Genomic DNA, 20,235 nt, shown 5'->3' with positions numbered 1-20,235 from the left:
GCAGATATACTAAGTGTCTGTATTACACAACTTATTAGAACTGTGATTTATATCATATGATGACCAGAGTGGAAATTTAAGTCAAGCTGTTAAGATGTGAGCAGAAAAATACCTTTCTTTCATTTCTGTCTGTCAGTTCAAGTGAAATGGATTAATGATGCATTTAATAATATGAGGTACTTTAGCCATTGCACTTTCAATCAGGGAAGCATACACTATCACTACTAACACTGAAGAGAAGAACCAGCTGAGAGTATTTTCAGTGAAATAGCCACCTTGGACATAAAAAAGATCTACCTTTGCATGGTATCTTTTCTTGATTAATTCTACGGTAGCCTTACAAAAAGTACTTAAGGCTCATAGCAGTACTTCCAGGGAGATAAATAGTATTTTTGCAAACATATTACAGAAGATTGAATGGAGGAATATAATTTTTGTGACCTTCCAAAGGTGAAGTGATGAGCAGAGAAGCATGCTGAAACAGCAACCATACCAATTTTCACAAGTTAAAAGGCTAAGACTGGCTTATTTGGCTGACAAATTTAAAGGGAAGCTTTGGTATTGAAATGAATATTCAACTATCTTTCTGATGAAAGTGTGACAAAGCAAAATTATCTTTGTTCTTTTGAAAGATTTATTTTCCTAGAGATTGCTATCTAGAATCTTGGAGTTATGACCATTTTCCTTCCAAGAAATTGTTATGACCCATCTCAATTTTCCAACCTACTTTCAGAGATTTTTCTCCTTCTTGTCCTAACTTCCATGTAACTTTGCTGCATCACAACTAAATTCCACCCTGTGGGCTGGAATATTGGTTTCCATAGAGATAATCTACAATCTGGGTGGGGAGTAACCCAGAATGGTTCATTCCACCATAGTCATACTGCTGATTAGTGTTGTACTTTCTTCTCAGGACTCTGAAAATCTGTTGTTGAAGACATGCATGCACTATAAAATTTAAAGCATTTCATTAGTACATTTGTCTGGTTAGGTTGTTCATCTCAATTTTGCCTTGAGCATTTGTAGGCTATCACAGTAAAAGGTAATTTTACTTAATAAGGCCAACAGCTTTTTTTGTTCAGCCCAGAGCAGAGTAGGCTGAGGGGAGGCCTCATGGCAGCCTGCAGCTCCCTCACGAGGGGAGCGGAGGGGCAGGCGCTGAGCTCTGCTCTCTGGGGACAGCAACAGGACCCGAGGGAACAGCACGGAGCTGGGACAGAGCAGGGTCAGGCTGGGTGTTAGGGAAAGGTTCTTCACTCAGAGGGTGTTCAGGCACTGGGACAGGCTCCCCAGGGCAGTGGTCACAGCACTGAGCCTGACGGAGTTCAAGAAGTGTTCGGACAATGCTTTCAGACATATAGTCTGATTTTTGGGTGGTCCACATAGGACCACCTTCAGACTATATGTCTGAAAGTCCAGGAGTTGGACTCAATGATACTTGTGGGTCCCTTCCAACTCAAGATATTCTATGATTCTATAAATCTGAGTGTTCTTTTGAATTTTAAAAAACTCCAGGCCATCTAAATCTGTAAAAACATCAGCTGCAGAAGGGCATGACTTTGTATTTCAGACAATGCCTTGTTGCACGTGTGCAATGTTGAATATCAAATAGTGAAATGATAGGTGGACAGACAACTACTATGTCATCCAGAGTTATTGCATCTGTGCAAAAAGATCATGATTTATAACAGTATGTGGAGAAAGATGATTGTATAATAACAACATTGAGTATCATTGCTACTGATTGATTGCAATACCACTTAGCCTTCTTGTAGAGAATTTTAGTTAAATCTGAAATGATTGAATTAATCAGCATGACTAACTTTGCTTTTAAGAGTTACAGATTAAAAAAATGTGGTGATCTGTGGTAAATATGTTATATGTGCGTGTAATTTGATAGTGAGAAGATGAGAGTAGATGATTCAAGAATATATTGACGGACTACAAATTCTTTGACCTATAATCCAATTAAAGATCTGGGGCCCTAAGGATTGCATCTGAAGATTATTTGATGGTTAATGTTTTCAATCCAGTTTATCATGGAGAAGCATCCAAGAAAAATAATAATAATAATAAATGGTATTTTAAACAGACAAGTCAATGCTAGAATAAAACATCATAAAGCCCTCAAAGTCATTTGTCCAAGATAGATTGTTATTTCCTCAAGAACTTTCATAAGTGAAAATTAGAAAAGAAAAATAACTCTTTGAGGGTTCCAAATTTAACAAATTTGCAAGACCATTATACTTATGGTGGAATAACCTTCTCAGGAATTGCATCACAAGATAAAGCAGTGACAGCAATGAATGTGTACTGAAGGCAGTTAAGAGCATGCCATCTCCTTAATCCAGTGTCATGTCTATGCAATGCAAGTTGAAAAGAGTAATCAGAGAAAGAAGTAAAAACAGAGCACCATGAATCCTCCTGCTCAGCCAGATACTGGCACTAACCATAGTGTGTAACATCTCTTTTCTGAAAGGGTAATAGTACAATTAGAAGAATTAAAACAGTGATGTTTTTGTGAGAACTGTTGTGGCAGTAGAGAACATTATCTTCTTCAACACAAGATTATTTCTCAATAGCAGCGCTTACTTACAAAAGACAGGATCAGAGATTAATTACTAAGTCCTGCCTCACTCTTACTACTGAGCTCTAGATAGCATCTCTATAGTAGACCAGTACAGTGTAATACAACACCAAGTAGCAAAACTCCTAAAAACAAGCTTTTAATGTCACCACAGCATGGAAACACCTGAATCTCATTGGTATGCATTGTGCTTGACCTAATTAGGGTTGCTGAGAAAATGCAATTGGTTTCCCAAGCTAGCCTTGAATAGCTCAGCATGGTATGTATTGCAAAGTGTAGGGATTTTCCTCTACTGTATGTCCAGTTGTTAGATTCTGTTATGGCTGTAAGCAAGTTCACTCTTTGTGCTATGAGGGAGAAGTAGTAGTAAATATTTATATCATGTTAATGCCCAAGGGAGACAATCCTTGTCCTAAATGGTTTGTAATCTAAAGACATAAAGTAATGGTAGGGTTGCAGATGCAGCACGTATACCGCTTTCACTACATCAATACAAAGCTTGCAAAGGTTGAGAAATTTTATTTCAGAACAGGGATTCCTTGACTCAAAGATGCTTGATGCTAAGTTGTGACTGAAACCTTCAGAGAAGCTAAAAAGCTGGCTGCCTGCTTTTCAGTGAGTTTAAATACAAGTTGGTACTTAATTCCTGTAGGCTACTATAAAAATCTTAGCTGGCATGAAAAGAACACAGAGGTGAATGGTTATTTACCAAAACATTCTTTCTGATTAAGTCTAGAAACTCATGTTGGTGGCTCAATCCCCTTATATTTACTTCCTGAGAAAATGAATACCTTGACTTTTTGTTCTCAAGAGTATTTACAGAATAAATAAATAAATAAATAAATAAATAAATAAATAAATAAATAACATGCCCACACATAGAAAAGTGTATTTGCATATATACTCTACAAGGATCTATCTGCACAGTGATCGGGAAAGCTGTTTGTGGCTTGGGAGACAGTCACATTCTAAAAGCAGTAAGTTGTGCTGCCTCCTTATAATCATCATTAGAAACTGTGGCTGTTTTTTCATAACAATACTTGGCAAGCAGAAATATTGCTGAAATATTTTCCCCAAGTCATCTATCATACAATTTTAAATAATGAACACTTTCATAAGTGTTCAGTAAGTAGCTGACTTTCAGAAATGCTCAGGACATGTAAATCTTATTAAATTCAACAGGTGCTTTGTTCAACTCAGAGAACTGTAACCTCTAAGGGTCCTTATGCCTGACAATTCTTGATTTTAAAAGGAAGCTAAATCTGATAAGTAGATTGCTTAGAACAGTTCAGCAGGCACTCAACATGATTTTAAATCTTTAATTTGATAATTATATATCTTTAGATTCTTGCAATGATAAAATGTTATGTTATTCAGGATGTTTGATAAAAGAGATGTTCTTTTTTTCTGACTGTACATGTGCCCCTGCTTGCAGAACATAACAGTATTTACTTGAGAAAAATTCGCCATGTAATTCCTACAGTGATGATAAATAAAGAGCTGTATATTTTGATGTTACTATAAAAATATTATTTTCTAAATAATAAAGCACTGAGAAAGTCAGACGGAATGTCAGACTCGGTGTTCTATTATTATACTTACAAACAATATACCATCCAATATATTGTATGGTATGATACATGAACAATGTTTAACCTTGAAAATTATAATTCCTTACATGAAGTTGTGACTCAGAAGTAGTGGTGTTTCTAATATCTGTTTCTAATATCAGTATTTGATTCCTTGTTCTCACAACAGCATTTTGTTTTACCATTTATATATAGGTACATAAATGTTTATATGTGTTTTGTATATATATATATATATATATATGATTAAGGATAGAGTATCTGTAGAGAGGCTAAAGAATCCTGCATGGATTCTTATTATTCTGCCTTGTTTATGTCATTTTCTCCTTAAAATAGATCCTTAAAGTAACTCACATTGGTACAGTGACCACACAAGAAGGAACATATCTGTTCACATACGCAGCTTCTGAAGGCAAATTTAGAAAACTAGAAAATGAACCAAACCATAAATACTTTCCTGTGTGCCATAGGTGGTATGACTGCTACTATAGACTGCTAGGATTAAATTAGCTTTCAGCCTTGTGAAACTAGAAAAAAAATGGGTTTCAACCTACAAACATCATACAACAGAAGCCAAAGTGAGGTTTTATTTTAGATTATCTTCAACAAGCCATAGAAGTAAGAACTAAAAAATGAAGCTGAGTGAAGCATATTTAGACTAGCAAACATTCACTCAAATAGTGATTTTTAGGCTCACTACAAGAGTAAGGCTATCATACATTGTTTAGTCATAGTTTGAGATGTTGAATTAGTTTATGTGTATATAGTGGTTTGGCTAATTTTACTGAAGAATTTTTCTGTTGCTCCTTTTACTTTTTTCCCTGCTTTTCTATTTGATTTGTATTTTGTTCTTCTTTTGTTCAAAAAATAATTGACTAGCTTTTAATATTTAAAAGGATATAACTAATAATATCTGAGAGTTCTATCCATTTGGCCTACTGTTTGTCATATAATGACACAAGGCAGCATCCCTTTTTCTGATGAGGGAAGAGGGAGAAGAACTTAATAAAACATAGTTGTATGCTTCATTTTCTAATGTTGCAGTAACTTCTCCTAATGTCAAAACACAACTGGTTTATTAGGAGCAATAAGGAAAGACTCACTGCTGGGAAATCAGCAATTAGGCCTTCATACAGTTATGCAAAATCTGGTTTTATGCGTGCAGTACAAATGTGGCTACCATGAGACATTTATGCCCAGAAGTTCCCAGCAGCTGCTCAGCTCCTTCCCCCAGTTTCAGCCTGAGTTACAACTCAGACTACCAGCAGCAGAAGTGAGAAACCAGCATGCAATGGCCAGGAAGTGCTAAAGTGTGCCCAGACTAGCAAGCCAAGTAGTTAACAAAAGCAATTAACTATGAAGATGTGTTGTCAAACAAGAAAAGATTAAAATGTATTTTATGATGTTATTCTTCACACTTTATCATTTTTGAGGGATCAGATGTTTTAATTACATTTTTAAGAAGAAACTTTTACTGATCAAGGCAAATTGGAACGGTGGGTGAAAATCTGTATAACAGTACAAGTAGTGACTAGCTCTTCAGTTTATCAGTGCTAGTACCTATGCTGCCATTGAGGGTTACACAGATATTGTAGATACTCTGAAGGCTTGGATTTTTTTTCCACCATGGTCAGCTGCATTTCTTGGAATTTTACCTTCACTGCTATGGTGTGCTTATTCTTTCACTGCGGGTGAATTTACAGTTCAAGCATCTCAAGACACAATTGATATATCTATTTATCTATAAGCAAAAATGAAAGGATCTTACTGAAAAACTGTGAAAATCTGACTCCACCAAGTCTTCTGGCAATGCCCAGTCACGGGGTCACCCAGTCAGGGTCGGAATTACAGTCTTGGTATTTTAATTAGATATGGACCAAAGCCCTGTATCTAAAAAGGTGAGATCTAAATTTACATTGAATAACTCAGTAGGATTTATGGCATCACATCTGCACCACATTTTCTACCTATATCTGGAACCTGTACCTCCGACAAGTGTAATTTGTTTTATTCAACAGTCCTTTGCAAAGTAATGTGCCTGGCTCTGTTCGAAGTTTTGAAGCATTGACAAGGGGGTCCTGGGAGTTAACCCTTGGACTTTCAAAACTATTTTTTTGCTTTGTATACAGCACCTGTTTTACATCTCCTCGGGGAACACTTAGTTCTTGCTTTGATTTGTATGTGATACAAAAGTAATAGTGAAAGTCAGGCCCATAGCATTTAAAAAAATGTCTTTTTGGTACGATGAGAAACTTTTTGGATGTGTTATTTTCTCAAGAATGTGCTTGTGTGCTTGACAGGTGGAATTGTTCAGGGATTTGAGTCCAAATATTGAGTAAGAAGCCTCCTCTGCTATGTATTTATGCTACTTGAATGAAACAGTCCACACATGGTTTCCTGGCATTGAGGCTAGGTGGCACACTTGGGACATAGCCACATATCTCAATTCTCTTCCTCACAAAGTAGGATGGCCTTTTCCAGACTGTCTTATGGGAAAAGTCCATGCCACCCTGTGGTGGTTTTACCGTGCTAGGCAGCTGAACACCACAACCGCTCTCTCATTCCCCCTCCTCAGATGAGGAGGGGAAGAAGTAAAGGAAAGAACAACTCACGGATTGAGATAAGGATAATTTAATTAAAGAGGAAAAAAAAATATTATTAAGGAAATATTATTATTAATTAAACAATTCAACTAAAGGAAAAAAAGGGAAGGGGGAAGGGGGGGGGGAAGGGAATAAGAAAACAAAACAAGTAAAGGCTATGTGGAAGTGCAGAGGAAAGAAATTACTCTCTACTTCCTACCAATGAGCAATGCTTGACCACGTCCTTGAAGCAGGGCCTCAACGCACGTAGCCGGTGTTTGGGAGGAGGACAGACGTTTTCGCAACGAGAGCCCACCCCTCCCCTCTTCTTCCTTTTTCCACCTTTTATTGCTGAGTGTGACATCGTATGGTATGGAATATCCCTTTGGTTGGTTTAGGTCAGCTGCCCTGAGGATGTTTCATTCTCACTTTTTTGCTCACCCCCTAGGAGGGTTAGAGAGAGTCCTGATGCTGTGCCAGCACTTCTCAGCAGCAGACACAACACCAGTGTGATACCACTGCTGTTCTAGATACAAGTGCAGAGCACAGCACTGTCTGGGCTGCAGCAGGGAAAGTTAACATCCCAGCCAGACCCAGTACACACCCCACTAGGGAAGTCACTGGTAATGAGATAGTCTATACTTCCATGGGCTAGTGTCTTAATCCTGGGGCATGGTCTCGTTTTGTGTTCAAAAAAATTAAATGTATCAAAATCATAAATTGTCATCATAAAGTTCCAACCAAGTACTTTAACAGGACAGACTGTACAAACCAATACTTTAACAGGACAGGAATCCCCAGAGAATGGACTTTCTCACCACAGATAGAGGATTCATGATCTAGCCCAGCATCAGGACAGTCACACGAGGTTTGAGGCAGGGATCCAGTTGCAGGACTCCTCCCCAGTCAGTCTTTTACTTAATCCTCCAAACCTAAGCAGTGTGAATCAGGGAGCTGTGAGGATGTTTGGGAAAGGGTACCTGGATATAAGTGAACTTGAAAGGGGAAACTTGAATCTGGGCTTAGCCATATCAAAGATGCGTACCATAAGAAGTAGTCCTTCCTGTTGGTTTACTGGAGACAGGTGGCTTGCTTTTTAACCAGATAAGATTTTACTTTATCTTGGTATAAAATGAAAAAAAATAAAAAAAAATAAAAATAATAAATAGATCTTGAAATCTCCATAAATTTCACTAACTGGGAAAACTATTTCCCATTCAGATTTACCCCTGGCTATGATGGTAACACCAAACCCCTGAGGGCATTTGTGTATTTGTCCTTCTGGAATGCCTCTCCTAGCTGTGTGCTTTCTTTACTCCATGTCTGGCTGTGTGCATGTACAGCCCACCATATACAGAACAGCATGTGACACACATTAATACATATAGATAGCCTTCTGCTTCTGACCTTACAAACTGTCCACTTCAGCACTGTCATTCTATAAAATGTCCAACTGCAGTCCAAGAAATGCATTTTAAATGTGAATGCAAACATTTCTATTACTGATAACACCAGCACAGCATTTTTTGCTTTGCTGGGATTAGGACCTTGATAGTTAAAGTTCTATTAGAGTAATGACACTCCAAGTTCGTGTCCTTTACTGACATGGTAAAGGAAGGACAGGCCTTTGCTATGTTTCTACTGATAAAATTAAGAAGGATTATTCGTCGTGTTTGGTGACATATGTTCAAAGTGAAAGAATATACTTGTGACCCATAAGTACTTTAGGTCAATAAGAACTGGGTCAAATTTACAGGTTGCACCGCCACCACATGAAAGTTGTATTTAATTAACGCTGAAAGTTAGATTTAGAAAACATTCTGAAATCTGATAATTATGTGATAAATGCCTCCCTCCCCCATGAACTGCCATCTTTTTTCATGAATTGTGAAGCAGCTGCAGTTCAACTAGGGACACCTTAGGAAAGTATAAAGGTACTGCGGTCTGCAGAGAGAAACTCATAGGCAATTCCAGCTCAGAAGGCTAACTCACCAAATCACAGCCTCTTTCTGAAGATGCTCCATTGTGCTTCACTTTCATGTTCTGTAAATGGGGGTAATAATCTTTCTTGATCTGTCTACTTTTCAGGAATGTATTAAGGAGAAACTAAATGATATCTCTGCAGTGCTTTGAACGCTTGCAGCTCTTACAGTACAGCTTATAGTAGGCTTGCCATTTTATCAGGTCCTCCTGTTGGAGAGCTCTCCTACTTTTCTTTATGGCTCTCTGGGCTTCTCATCCAAGTTTTTTTTTGACTGGCTAAGTTTGGTAAACTGATCATGACGTCACCACTCATCATGTGATGGCTGAATTGCCATTAGCTAACTAAGTGCACTCTTTCCACTGAAGACATTGGTGTAAGCTGTCACATTGTACATCACAGCTGAGCTTACTCAGAGGCATGTTGAAGGAAATAGAGATATGTTTTGCATTTTCTTTTACCTTTCCTGTTGCAATAATCCTATAACTCTAGCTTCATTCACTGTTTGCAAAAAAAAATTTGGTTTTATTGACAAGTTTCATCAGAAGTTTTTTTTGATGCTGTCATACTTGTAAAAAGAGTCTTTGAGCAGAGTAACTTTCTTCAACCTAGCACCTTATTGACTGACAAGCTTTCTTACAGTATCTGTTTGACAACTCATCCAATATTAGTTTTACAGGCACATTCACATTTTAGGAAATCACTATGTTCTCAAATCTGAAATGTCACAAGTGTCTCTTTCTGCAAGTACTTGCCCCAGAAATGTTAGCTAAACTGTTTTATCTAACACCAGCTCTCCTGCTGTTGTGTTGTTTTACTTCGTTGTCATCCAAAAGCAGTTGCATTTTTATGAATGTATCTTTATGGGCTTTATTCTGAAAGGAACCAGTATCTCTTCCAACAGTAAATCACAGAAAATTACATAAGCACATCAGTTCACAGTTAAGAACACGGTAACATTGTAGAAAGCAAGACTTTCTATAGGACTGATATTTGCACCTGCTTCATTCTCTATCCAAATGTGAGCTGGGAACAAAGCATCATCAAGGAGCCAGAGCATGGCCCAGCATTAGTTTTGTACACTCTCAGACACAGGAGACTTGTTGGAGGGTGCAGTGGACAGCATTAAAATGTGTAAGTGATATGTGACTTGACAAATGACTTTGTAAGCCTTCATCACCTCAGCAAAGGAATGATTTTTTGTACGCTCAGTGGGTCATACTTCTCTCTCTGTGCTTATATCACCTTAAGTTTGATTTAACACAGGTAAAATAAATAATTTTGTGTGGCAAGTTTGTGTCATTTTTTCATTTTCCATTTCTATGTTGCTTTCTCCAGATTATTGGAACAATTCCACTGATGCCTAATCCAGTCCCCTCCAGCCAGGCAGCAGGTGGAGCTCAGGGCCTTCAGGTGCAACCAATAACTCCACAGTTATTGACCAATGCCCAGGGTCAGATCATCGCTACTGTCATCGGCAACCAGATACTACCAGTGATCAATACCCAGGGAATAACACTATCGCCACTCAAACCAGGCCAACAGGTAAAGTGTCTGTAGCCTCAATGATTATTGAAACAGATGCACAAAAATCTTCTAGTCCTTACAGACTCTCATAGTCTTTCCAAAAACTCCCACTTCTTTCTGTTTTTGTTAACAAAATATTAATTTTGTTGTATATATTATATTATTGCATATTATATTTGTAATTACAATATAGTCTTATAATCTTATATCATATATTTATACATTCATTTATTATTCAGTTACTCTTTTCTTTTTCCTTTTTTAAATGTCAGTACAGTGTCAACAGAAATCTTTGGCATATAAAGCACAGTAGGGATATGACTCCTATAAAGTTCAGTTCCTTGGTTGGTGATCACCCAGTAGACTGGCTTTTGAAATGTTTTGGAACATGCTAAGGAAAGAAGAAAAAATGCACATGTTTAGTAGTCCTCTTTACTGAAGGAAAGGATTTTAGGGAAAAGGAAAGGAAATAAAAGATTTTTATGGAAATTATTATTCAGTGTAAGTCACCAAATAGTCCACAGACTTCAGGATGGCTGTAGCAACTTCAATGAGGTCCAGAAAGATTTCTTTACTTTTTATAGTACTTCAAAGTCAAATTCATTAGTTTTTCCTACATCTCTAGAGCAAAGAATTGTACCTTTTTCTCTGAAAGGGAGAAGATTAAGGTTGGAAAAAAACATCAAATGTAATTACCAAAAAGGTACTTATAAAAGTATCACTCACTAAAATATTCAGCTTGGCATTCCTATTGATGATAGTGCTTGCTTGCTAGTCCTGCCTATATCTCCAACACCAGCTGACAGTCTCTTGTATGTTTCTGAGAAACATACTCCTCCAAATTCAGTATTTTTTTTCCCCACTTTAGAGGTAGAGATCCAATGGATCTCTGAAGTGATTTGTTTGTTTTGAAAATATTTCACATCCAAATGGTTATATTCTTTTTTTTTTTTTTTTTTTTTTTTTTTTTTTCATCCTATGCTCTATAGGATCTAGCAAAGGAATTTTCAGAAACACTTGTCATTTATCTAACCCCATTTTCTTTAATGGGAGTACACTTACACTGCTGGCAAGTGCCTTGACAATTGTTACATGTATGAGGTTTTAAATAAAGCAGGGTGGATGGAAGGGCAAGTTCTGTGTTTCCAGCATTGGAAAGCCTGACACTGGAATAAGAAACGCAGCAGTTTCTGAGTCAGTCCCCTGAAGGGGGAGCTTCCTTAATGGGGAGAAGCTCTCAAAAACCATTACAGTCCTGAGATCCTATTTGAAACTCATGAAATTTAGGATTACAGAGGAGGATAGTGGTCTTGTATTATTCCCTGAGACCTTCTTAACAGCAGAGCATTGCACCTTCAGAGTCCTGCAGCAAAAAGCAACGTCTTCCAGGCAATGTCCAGCAGTAGACTGTGGGCAGAGAAGAGACAGAATTATTACCTTTCTCTGCACCACTGGTGGCACTGAGCTTACACAAAGGAAAAACTGCTGCTGAAGGTTGCAGCTTGCTGACTGAGAGCAGGGGTTTAAGGCAGAAATTCACTATTTAGCTATATCATGGTGTATCGTGCTTGTTCACCCAATGTGCGTGCTCTTGTGTTGCATTCTGAACAGGCTAACAGCTAGCACAGATCATCAGTCTGGGGACGTCTGATTAGGTCCAAAAGTCAAATATGTGCCCCATATTGTGCTAGTCCATCCAGTAGTGCTATGAAAGTAGAAAACATTATTTTGCTAGAGTCCGTGTCCAGCCTTTGCTTCTCACATGGAGACCTGTGGTCCTAGAGGCTGCAGGAAGGAGCACGAAACTACACAGAACCACCTTACCTGCATCTGTCGGAATCTGGTCTAGAAAGTATTTTTGATCAGGAAAAATAAAAAATAAAATAAAATAAAATAATAATTAAAAAAGGTAATGCAAGTACTGAAGTACTGTATGAAAAAAATACAATGCATTATCATTTTTATAGGAGCCACAGAAAATTATTTCTGTGTGTTTGTGCTCCCTCTACTGGCTCGTCAGCTTTTAGTGAAGTAAGAAGAAATTTTGCCAATGATTTCAGTGGGAACAGAAATGAATTATGAGTCAGATCCTTCATAGGAATAATTCTGATGGACAGTCAAAAGCAATTGAGATAGTACTATACAGACTGCCATACCATTTGAAAAATAAATGGAATTATACAAGCTATCAGGAGATCCTGAATTTATCTTACTGCCTGGGTGAAAACTTACCCAAACTGTACTGTTTGACTGATGATAGCATAATTAGCAGTAAGTTTAAAACCTTGCTTTCAGACAAAGTGAGTGCTCAAACTCAGAGGACTCAGCAGGAATTCAAAATATTTTTGAAAATAGTGTCACACTGCATTTGTTGTCTTGTAACTTGATGAAAGAAGCTTCAGAAGGGGAAAGAAAAAAAAAAGTACAAGACAAGTTTAAGTAAAGTTTTGAGAATGTCAGAGAATAATTGAGGAAATAAATAATGTAGTAAAATGTTCCAGTTATAGATGATCCTAGCTTAACTTCAACTTGTCACTTTCTTGGAAACCAAGTACTGCAGGAGAAAGAGGTGATTGCAAGTGATGATAGTAAGCTGCTGCTTGTTGGTTGAGTCATAATAATCGAACCTGTGTAGCCTGTTTCAGTTGCTAAGTAATGCATGTTACGATCTGCTCGAGGGTAGGAAGGCTCTGCAGGAGGATCTGGATAGGCTTCACCGATGGGCTGGGGTCAACTGCATGAAGTTTAACAAGGCCAAGTGCCGGGTCCTGCACCTGGGGCATAATAATCCCAGGCAGAGCTACAGGCTGGGAGATGAGTGGTTGGAGAGCTGCCAGGCGGAGAAGGACCTGGGAGTGATAGTGGACAGTCGGCTGAATATGAGCCAGCAGTGTGCTCAGGTGGCCAAGAAGGCCAATGGCATCCTGGCTTGTATCAGAAATAGTGTGACCAGCAGGGCTAGGGAGGTGATCGTCCCCCTGTACTCGGCTCTGGTGAGGCCGTACCTCGAGTACTGTGTTCAGTTTTGGGCCCCTCGCTACAAGAAGGACATCGAGGTGCTTGAGCGGGTCCAAAGAAGGGCGACGAAGCTGGTGAGGGGCCTGGAGAACAAGTCCTACGAGGAGCGGCTGAGGGAGCTGGGCTTGTTCAGCCTGGAGAAGAGGAGGCTCAGGGGCGACCTTATCGCTCTCTACAGATACCTTAAAGGAGGCTGTAGAGAGGTGGGGGTTGGCCTGTTCTCCCACGTGCCTGGTGACAGGACGAGGGGGAATGGGCTAAAGTTGCGCCAGGGGAGTTTTAGGTCAGATGTTAGGAAGAGCTTCTTTACTGAAAGGGTTGTGAGGCATTGGAACAGGCTGCCCAGGGAGGTGGTGGAGTCACCATCCCTGGAAGTCTTCAAAAGACGTTTAGATGTAGAGCTTAGGGATATGGTTTAGTGGGGACTGTTAGTGTTAGGTTAGAGGTTGGACTCGATGATCTTGAGGTCTCTTCCAACCTAGAAATTCTGTGATTCTGTGATTCTGTGATTATGTTAGTGCTTACTTTTTGCCTGAAGCCTGAAGACTTTAATGCCTTGTATATTGTTTTTAGTCAGCTTTACTTGGGTAGACTTTGTCCATTATATATTCATACAACTTTTTCAAACTTGACAGACTAAAACCTCAATGCCCCCTCATGGAAATGAGTTCATAGATTACTTAGGTGTAATGTGAAGCAGTGTTTCTTCTTCTCTGTTGTAAATAGGTTGCTTTTCAATGTACACAATCAATTCCATTGTAATCCTATTGCTCTAGTTTTAAAGAATAAATAGATGTTTTTGATTTATGCTCTTTAAACTACCCACAGTAGAACCATAGGTTGGAAAAGGCTTTTAAGATCATCAAGTCCAACCATTAGCCTAGCACTGCCAAGTCTACTACTAAGCCATGTCCCTAAGCACCACATATTTGTGCCTTCTGAATACCTCCAGAGATGGTGACTCAATTACTTCCCTGGGCAGCCTGATCCAATGCTTCACAACCCTCTCACTGAAGAATATTTTCCTAATATCCAACCTAAATCTCCTCTAGAACAACTTCAGGCCATTTCCCTTTGTCTTATTTTTTGTTGCGTGGGAGAAGAGACTGACCCCCACCCCACTACAACCTCCTGTCAAGTACTTGTAGAGTGCAATAAAGTCTCCCTGAGCCTCCTCTTCTCCAGACTAAATAACCCCAGCTCCCTCAAACACTCCTAATAAGACTTATTCTCCAGACACTTCAACATCTTTGTTGCCTTTCTCTGGACACACTCCAGCACCTCAATGTCCTTGTAGTGAGAGGCCCAAAACTGAACGCAGTTTTCAAGGTTTAGTCTCACCAGAGCCAAGTACAGGGGGGGCAATTTCTTCCCTAGTCCTGCTGGCCACACTATTTCTGATACAAGCCAGGATGCTGTCAGCCTTCTTGGCTACCTGAGCACACTGCTGGGGTGTTCCTCTTTAAACTACCTTGAATAGTTACAGCTTCAGTGTTTTCACCGTTTTCCAAGATTTTACTAAACTAAGCAGCAGCATCTACACTAAGAATTCTCCTAAAAGCTATAATGACTTTCTAAAGGGGGCAGCTGTTTTCACTCCTGTTGTGGTCTGTCCTTCTTATCTCTGTTCATAAACAAGTCCTGCTTTGGCTTTAATAATTTTTACTGGCCATTTCTCAACCATTTCAATTTCCACAATAATCTCTTAGAGATTTTGTGATCAGAACTGAATGCCATGAAAACAGTGAGGATACATCACTGATTTATATAATAATATTATAATATTTTCAGCATTATTTTCTGTCTTTATCTCAATACAGTCTATCATCCTGCTTTTTTTATATCTCTGCTCATTGAGCAGGCTTTTCAATAAGAAGACGTATCCACAATGATACATATTTGCTTCCCTGATCATTACCATGTGAGTCACTAAAATGTTTCCTTTTAATGTGAATCACTTTTGCACCTACTCTGTATTTCATCTGTCATAATGCTCCCTTAGTATGTTGTGAACATGTTCTGTAAATTGTTCTTGGTATTCTATATTGACTTAAGAAATTCATGCATTTCTCCTGCTAATTCAACTTCACCATTATTCACCATCTTTTTTTGCTGCTTGCAACCAGTCAACAAAATTTGTTATAAATCCTTTGATCTCCACTTGTAGTCTCCTTCCTTGAAAAATGATTATTTTTTCCTGAATTTTATGTTTCTTGCTTTTTTAAGCCGTCTATATCTCATTATAGAAAAGTACCTTGCTACCTTAACTTCTATACTTCCTTCAATGCCTTTCAGGAGGGGTTTTGTCACAATCCAGATCATATGGCTAAATGAACATTTTTTCCAAGAACAAATTATCTTGTTCTAACAATTTGTTAGTCTTGTCGTTTGCTACCAAGTTTGAAAACCTTGTTTTAAGGAGTTCTTTTGTACTTTTAACAACACATATTTGCACCAACATGACTGACAGAAGATCTTGGACCAAAAATTGGAGTCTTGGGAGGGTCAGAAATAGAGGAAATGATTCACCTTGCTTAACATTAGCCATACAGCTGTTAGATACCTGGTGAAAGCTAGTTAACTAGATTTCCCATAGAGGAACAGAGAGATAGGCATGTCCAGAAGGCAACTCGCAGTGCTGAAAAAAGCACCATTTGAGATAAATTGAATCTCTTACACGTATCTAAAAGTATCTGTTGTCTCCATTAACTAGAGAGGGAGCTAAGATAGCTGTTTTAGGATAGAAAACTAATTCTTGCATGAGTGAAGTTAGGTAAGAAGAATCCAGCTGCCAGAAAACACTGGGATTCAAAATACGCTCTTGTTTATAGATTCTTTAAACAGGTTTCCTAATAGCTTGTGTTTTCATAACCATTTGCTTGCCTATAGCACACGGAAACACCTTCTGCACGTTATATCATTCTCCAGTGTACCTCATCAAGAGGGTTCCCTTCTTGCAGTTGTCTGGCTTTTCCTTTCTACATACTAGATTCATTAAATCTGGCCTGTAGTCTCAGTTGTCCTCAGTTGTGTTTTATCTACAGTGCCTGCCAGAACTTTTCATATTTCATCGTGTCTTATAGCACTACTAGCTTTGGGCTTCTGCCAACTCTTAACACAATAAAACAAGCTCCTAGGCAACATTTTCTTACATAGTCAGTTCCCAATCTTCATTGTCATTGGCTGTCATGCTCCAGATTAGTTGTTGAAAAGACAGCTCTCAGATGAGTCTATGGTCATTCTTAGTACAGCTACTTTCCCAATTCCATGCCAGACATTTTCTTTCTGCAGTCTCAACTTACCACATACACTCTACCATCTCATTATCACAACACCATGCAATCCCTTGTTTTCCTCTCTTCAGTTAAAATCTAACCAGCTCTCAATCTTTTTTTTTTCTCTGTTGTGCTCTTATTACTTTGTTGCTGTCCTGTTTTATGAGAAATGCACTCTTATTTTTTCTGTGTTTGAACATAGCCACTAAACTGTTTTGTCTCAGTCCAACTTTTTTTTCTTTTTCTTTTTATAATAGATGACTTTCAGTGATGTGGATGACAATTTTTCTCACTTTTTCTCTTTTTCTCTATCATCAGCATTGCATCATGTCATTTTGTCCGTGGATTTCAATACTCAAGATTACAAGAATACCTTTAATACCTGTAATACCTTCATTGCATTAACATTTGGCTTGCAACAGGTCTCTTCCTGATCAGTTTTCTTTATGGCATCTGCACTTGCAGGAATAGGATTTCTCAAAAAAAGACAATATAACTGCACCACACCTTTGGGAATAGGAAGATATTACTACACTACCCATATCATTCTAAGGAACTGAGCCATAGAGAAAGTAAAACACTTTGCTGTAGGAACATTGCTGTTACTTTTGAATTACACCCTTACCTATACCTTTAAGTCTATTACTGTAACAGTGATATTACATAATTCCTGCTGGGACTAAGAAAGATGACCAATGCGCTTAATCTGCATAAAAGATTATATGTTCTACAGACAACCATCTGTGTTCTCCACAACATTTAGAGAGCCCAGAGACCTGCAATTACAACGCATATTTTGATCCCACAGTAAGTCATCAAATGGAAATCCTAGTCAGATGCTGCCAAAGTCCTATCCCCAGTTGTGTCCACACCACACCAGGAGTTCTTTCCTTTTGTCTTCATTCAGAGATGAGCATGTGCACAGCCTTTGTGGACCCAAAGAGCTTTCTTATTCTAGTTTCCAAATGTATCTATTCTGTCAGTCTCAGCAATGTGTATAGAGGTCCTCTATACTATATTATCTTATACTCAGGGAAAAAATACTCATTAAGCATCAAATAGTTTTCATATTCATATATTCATTTACTTGAATTTAGTTGAGTAAGCTAAATTTGGGTGGTGGGGTACAGTATTCTGGCCCCAGTGGAAACATTCTGGCAGAATTGCTGTGAAAACAATTTAGAATGAAGTGTGGGGATATGTGTAATGACTTGTTCTTTTAACTTGCTGGAAGATTTAAGAAAACATTTTTGAAGCCCATGTCTGGTCATGCAGTATGAGTAGATTTGAAGACAGATTTCTTCTGCCATGGTGCTCTCAAATCAAATAAAGGCTATGGTACACCACCACTCTTTCTCAAAAAAAAAAAAAAAAAAAGGCACGTGGAACATTTTAGGAACTGTAGAATGATCGGAGAGCTCAGCTTACAGGAAAAGGGGAAGCATGAAAAAATTGTTTGTTTAACCTGTTCTCAAGAACCTCCAGTGGTGGAGATTCCCTGACATCCCAAGGCAACTTAGGCTGCTTTTCCTTAGCATTAAAAAGGTCTTCCTATTGCCTGACCCTAGCCACTGTAACTGTAATTTAAGCCCATTGGCTTCTTCTCCTTTCTGTTAGGGCCATAATTTGCCCTGTTTTTTTTTTCTCCAGACTTTATAGAACCACTAGCAGTTCTATTATGATACACAGCAACTCTCAAAAGTTGTTTCTTTATTTCCACTTAGCCTTTCTGCCTTTCCTGAGCTAATGTAAAATTCCATGTTTCCCTGTCACTATCCCATAACTTTCTGGATGCAGGAAACAATATTGATCTCATGAGGGTACCTAAATGTAGGGTTCAAGTCAACAATCCCAGGAGCGGGAATATACTACACACATAATTTAAGAATAAAATTCAGTCTTACAGACCTAATTCATTTTTCTTTGCCATTATCAAGCAATACCACCTTCACTGTTGACAGCAGAATGTAAAACTGATGTAAAGGAGATAAGAATCAGGCCCTTTGCATTTTCCAACTTATTCTTATAAAGCATTATGCTGCACTTTATGTTTCTCATATTCATCCTATTCCTCTAGCTGTAGTGTGCATAGATATATTCCTGCCAGATACTGATCAGTGTTGCATACAGTCATCATTCTCGGCATGTCTACTATATCCACCTACACAGAATGGCACTTACAGCAACTGCTTCTGTAATTTCTGTGCCTTCTTCTGTCTTTGGATGGAAAATGCACAACAGTCATAAATATAATTCATATCATATGTACGTGTCCAAAATTGGGAAAAGTCAGCTATTGCAAGTTTGAATTGATTCTGTCATCTGGAATCTAATTCATAATCTAATCGTCGCCTCTCCTTAAGGCTATTTCTGGAATGGAAATTATAGTAGATGAAAAGAGAGAGAGTATTTTAATACAATTTCATGTCATAGATAACTATCATTGTTCTTTAAGCAGGACATTTACAGCTTAACCGTCACATCTGTAAAACAGGGGGTGTGCTGAAAATTATGTAGGGTGTAGAAGATAGAATCCTTCCTTAGTCCCTGGTCAGGCTTTAAGGTGACTCTTCAGCTTTTCCAACCCCATTGTTCCATTTTCCCTCATAAGCACTGAGTTAGAAACCAACAATTGCTGTTGCACCTAAGGTCACTCTTCATCCAGACTTTACTCTCCATAGAACTTTTTGTCCAGCTAAAATTCTGACAATCTCATACATTCAGCCAAAGATTCCCAGAGGTTTAACAAAAGAAACCGCCAAGGTTCTTGGGATCCCAGTTATTTCACAAATGCATTTGCAAATGCAGTGTGCAAAACTTGTGAAGATAATCAAACATTTCCTAGACTTAATCAGCGTACTGTGCATGTGCTACATGGTGGATGTGTGCTTACTTTGCGGGTGCAAACTGGAGAATGTCCACTCATTTTGGTGCTTTCTGGAAACATTCGTTTTACTGTGTCCATACTCAGCAGTTGAACTTTCAGGTACTATATGTGTATTGTGGCCTGAACATGTTGCATATGCTATCCGTCTCTTACATGACCATGTATTTCTACCTGAGAAATACTGGTAGAAAATGACACAGAATCTTAAAAAAATAAGGCTGGAAAGCTATAGTTCAAGAGATTATCCAATCACCTCTGCTGTTCCCAGGTGAAGCACCTGTTCCTGTATTCATCTAACTTGCTGCTAAGCACTCTCATATGAACCTTGTCAGTTCCCCCAGTAATTAATGCCAGTGCCTCACTGCCATGTTAGAAAGCTTTTTCCACCATCTAATTTGAATCTTGCAGAGTATTGCACTTCATCCTGTCCTCTACAAAATACAGGACAGACTCATTCTCTCTTCTTTTCATTAGCTCTGCCTGTATTTGAGGCAGATTACATATCCTGCAGAGTCTTCCTTTCTTTACATTAAACATGACCAGTTCCTTCCAGGCATCTTCATAAGCTTCACATAACTCCCAGGCCTTTGGGAGTCCATTTTTTTTTCTCAAGTGTGGCATCCAGCTATGGACACAGTGCTGGCTTTACAGAGGCCATTCCAGTGATTAGTAGAAAAGAAGATTCTTCACATGCATTACAGACATCACTCTTGCTCACACAGTTCGCTATGGAAGTTGCCTTTTCTTCATGTTTGCAACACTGCTGTTCTTGGTGGCACATTCAAACTG

At 38.5% G+C, this 20,235-nt stretch overlaps 1 protein-coding gene across 5 annotated transcripts in view; it reads left to right on the top strand.

Moving 5' to 3' along the window:
* POU6F2 (POU class 6 homeobox 2) overlaps positions 1-20,235 on the top strand; it is a 311,497-nt gene that overhangs the window by 270,857 nt on the left and 20,405 nt on the right. For all 5 annotated transcript variants that reach the window (XM_035319353.1, XM_035319352.1, XM_035319354.1 and 2 more), the window contains one exon: positions 10,078-10,284. In XM_035319353.1, the coding sequence (XP_035175244.1) occupies positions 10,078-10,284 (207 nt within the window). The remainder of the gene's footprint in view (positions 1-10,077; positions 10,285-20,235) is intronic.

This window comes from Oxyura jamaicensis, chromosome 2, assembly GCF_011077185.1.
Source record: "Oxyura jamaicensis isolate SHBP4307 breed ruddy duck chromosome 2, BPBGC_Ojam_1.0, whole genome shotgun sequence".
NCBI classification, from domain to species: domain Eukaryota; kingdom Metazoa; phylum Chordata; class Aves; order Anseriformes; family Anatidae; genus Oxyura; species Oxyura jamaicensis.
Note: the sequence above shows the minus strand (reverse complement) of the source record. Positions and strands in the feature narration are given on the sequence as shown.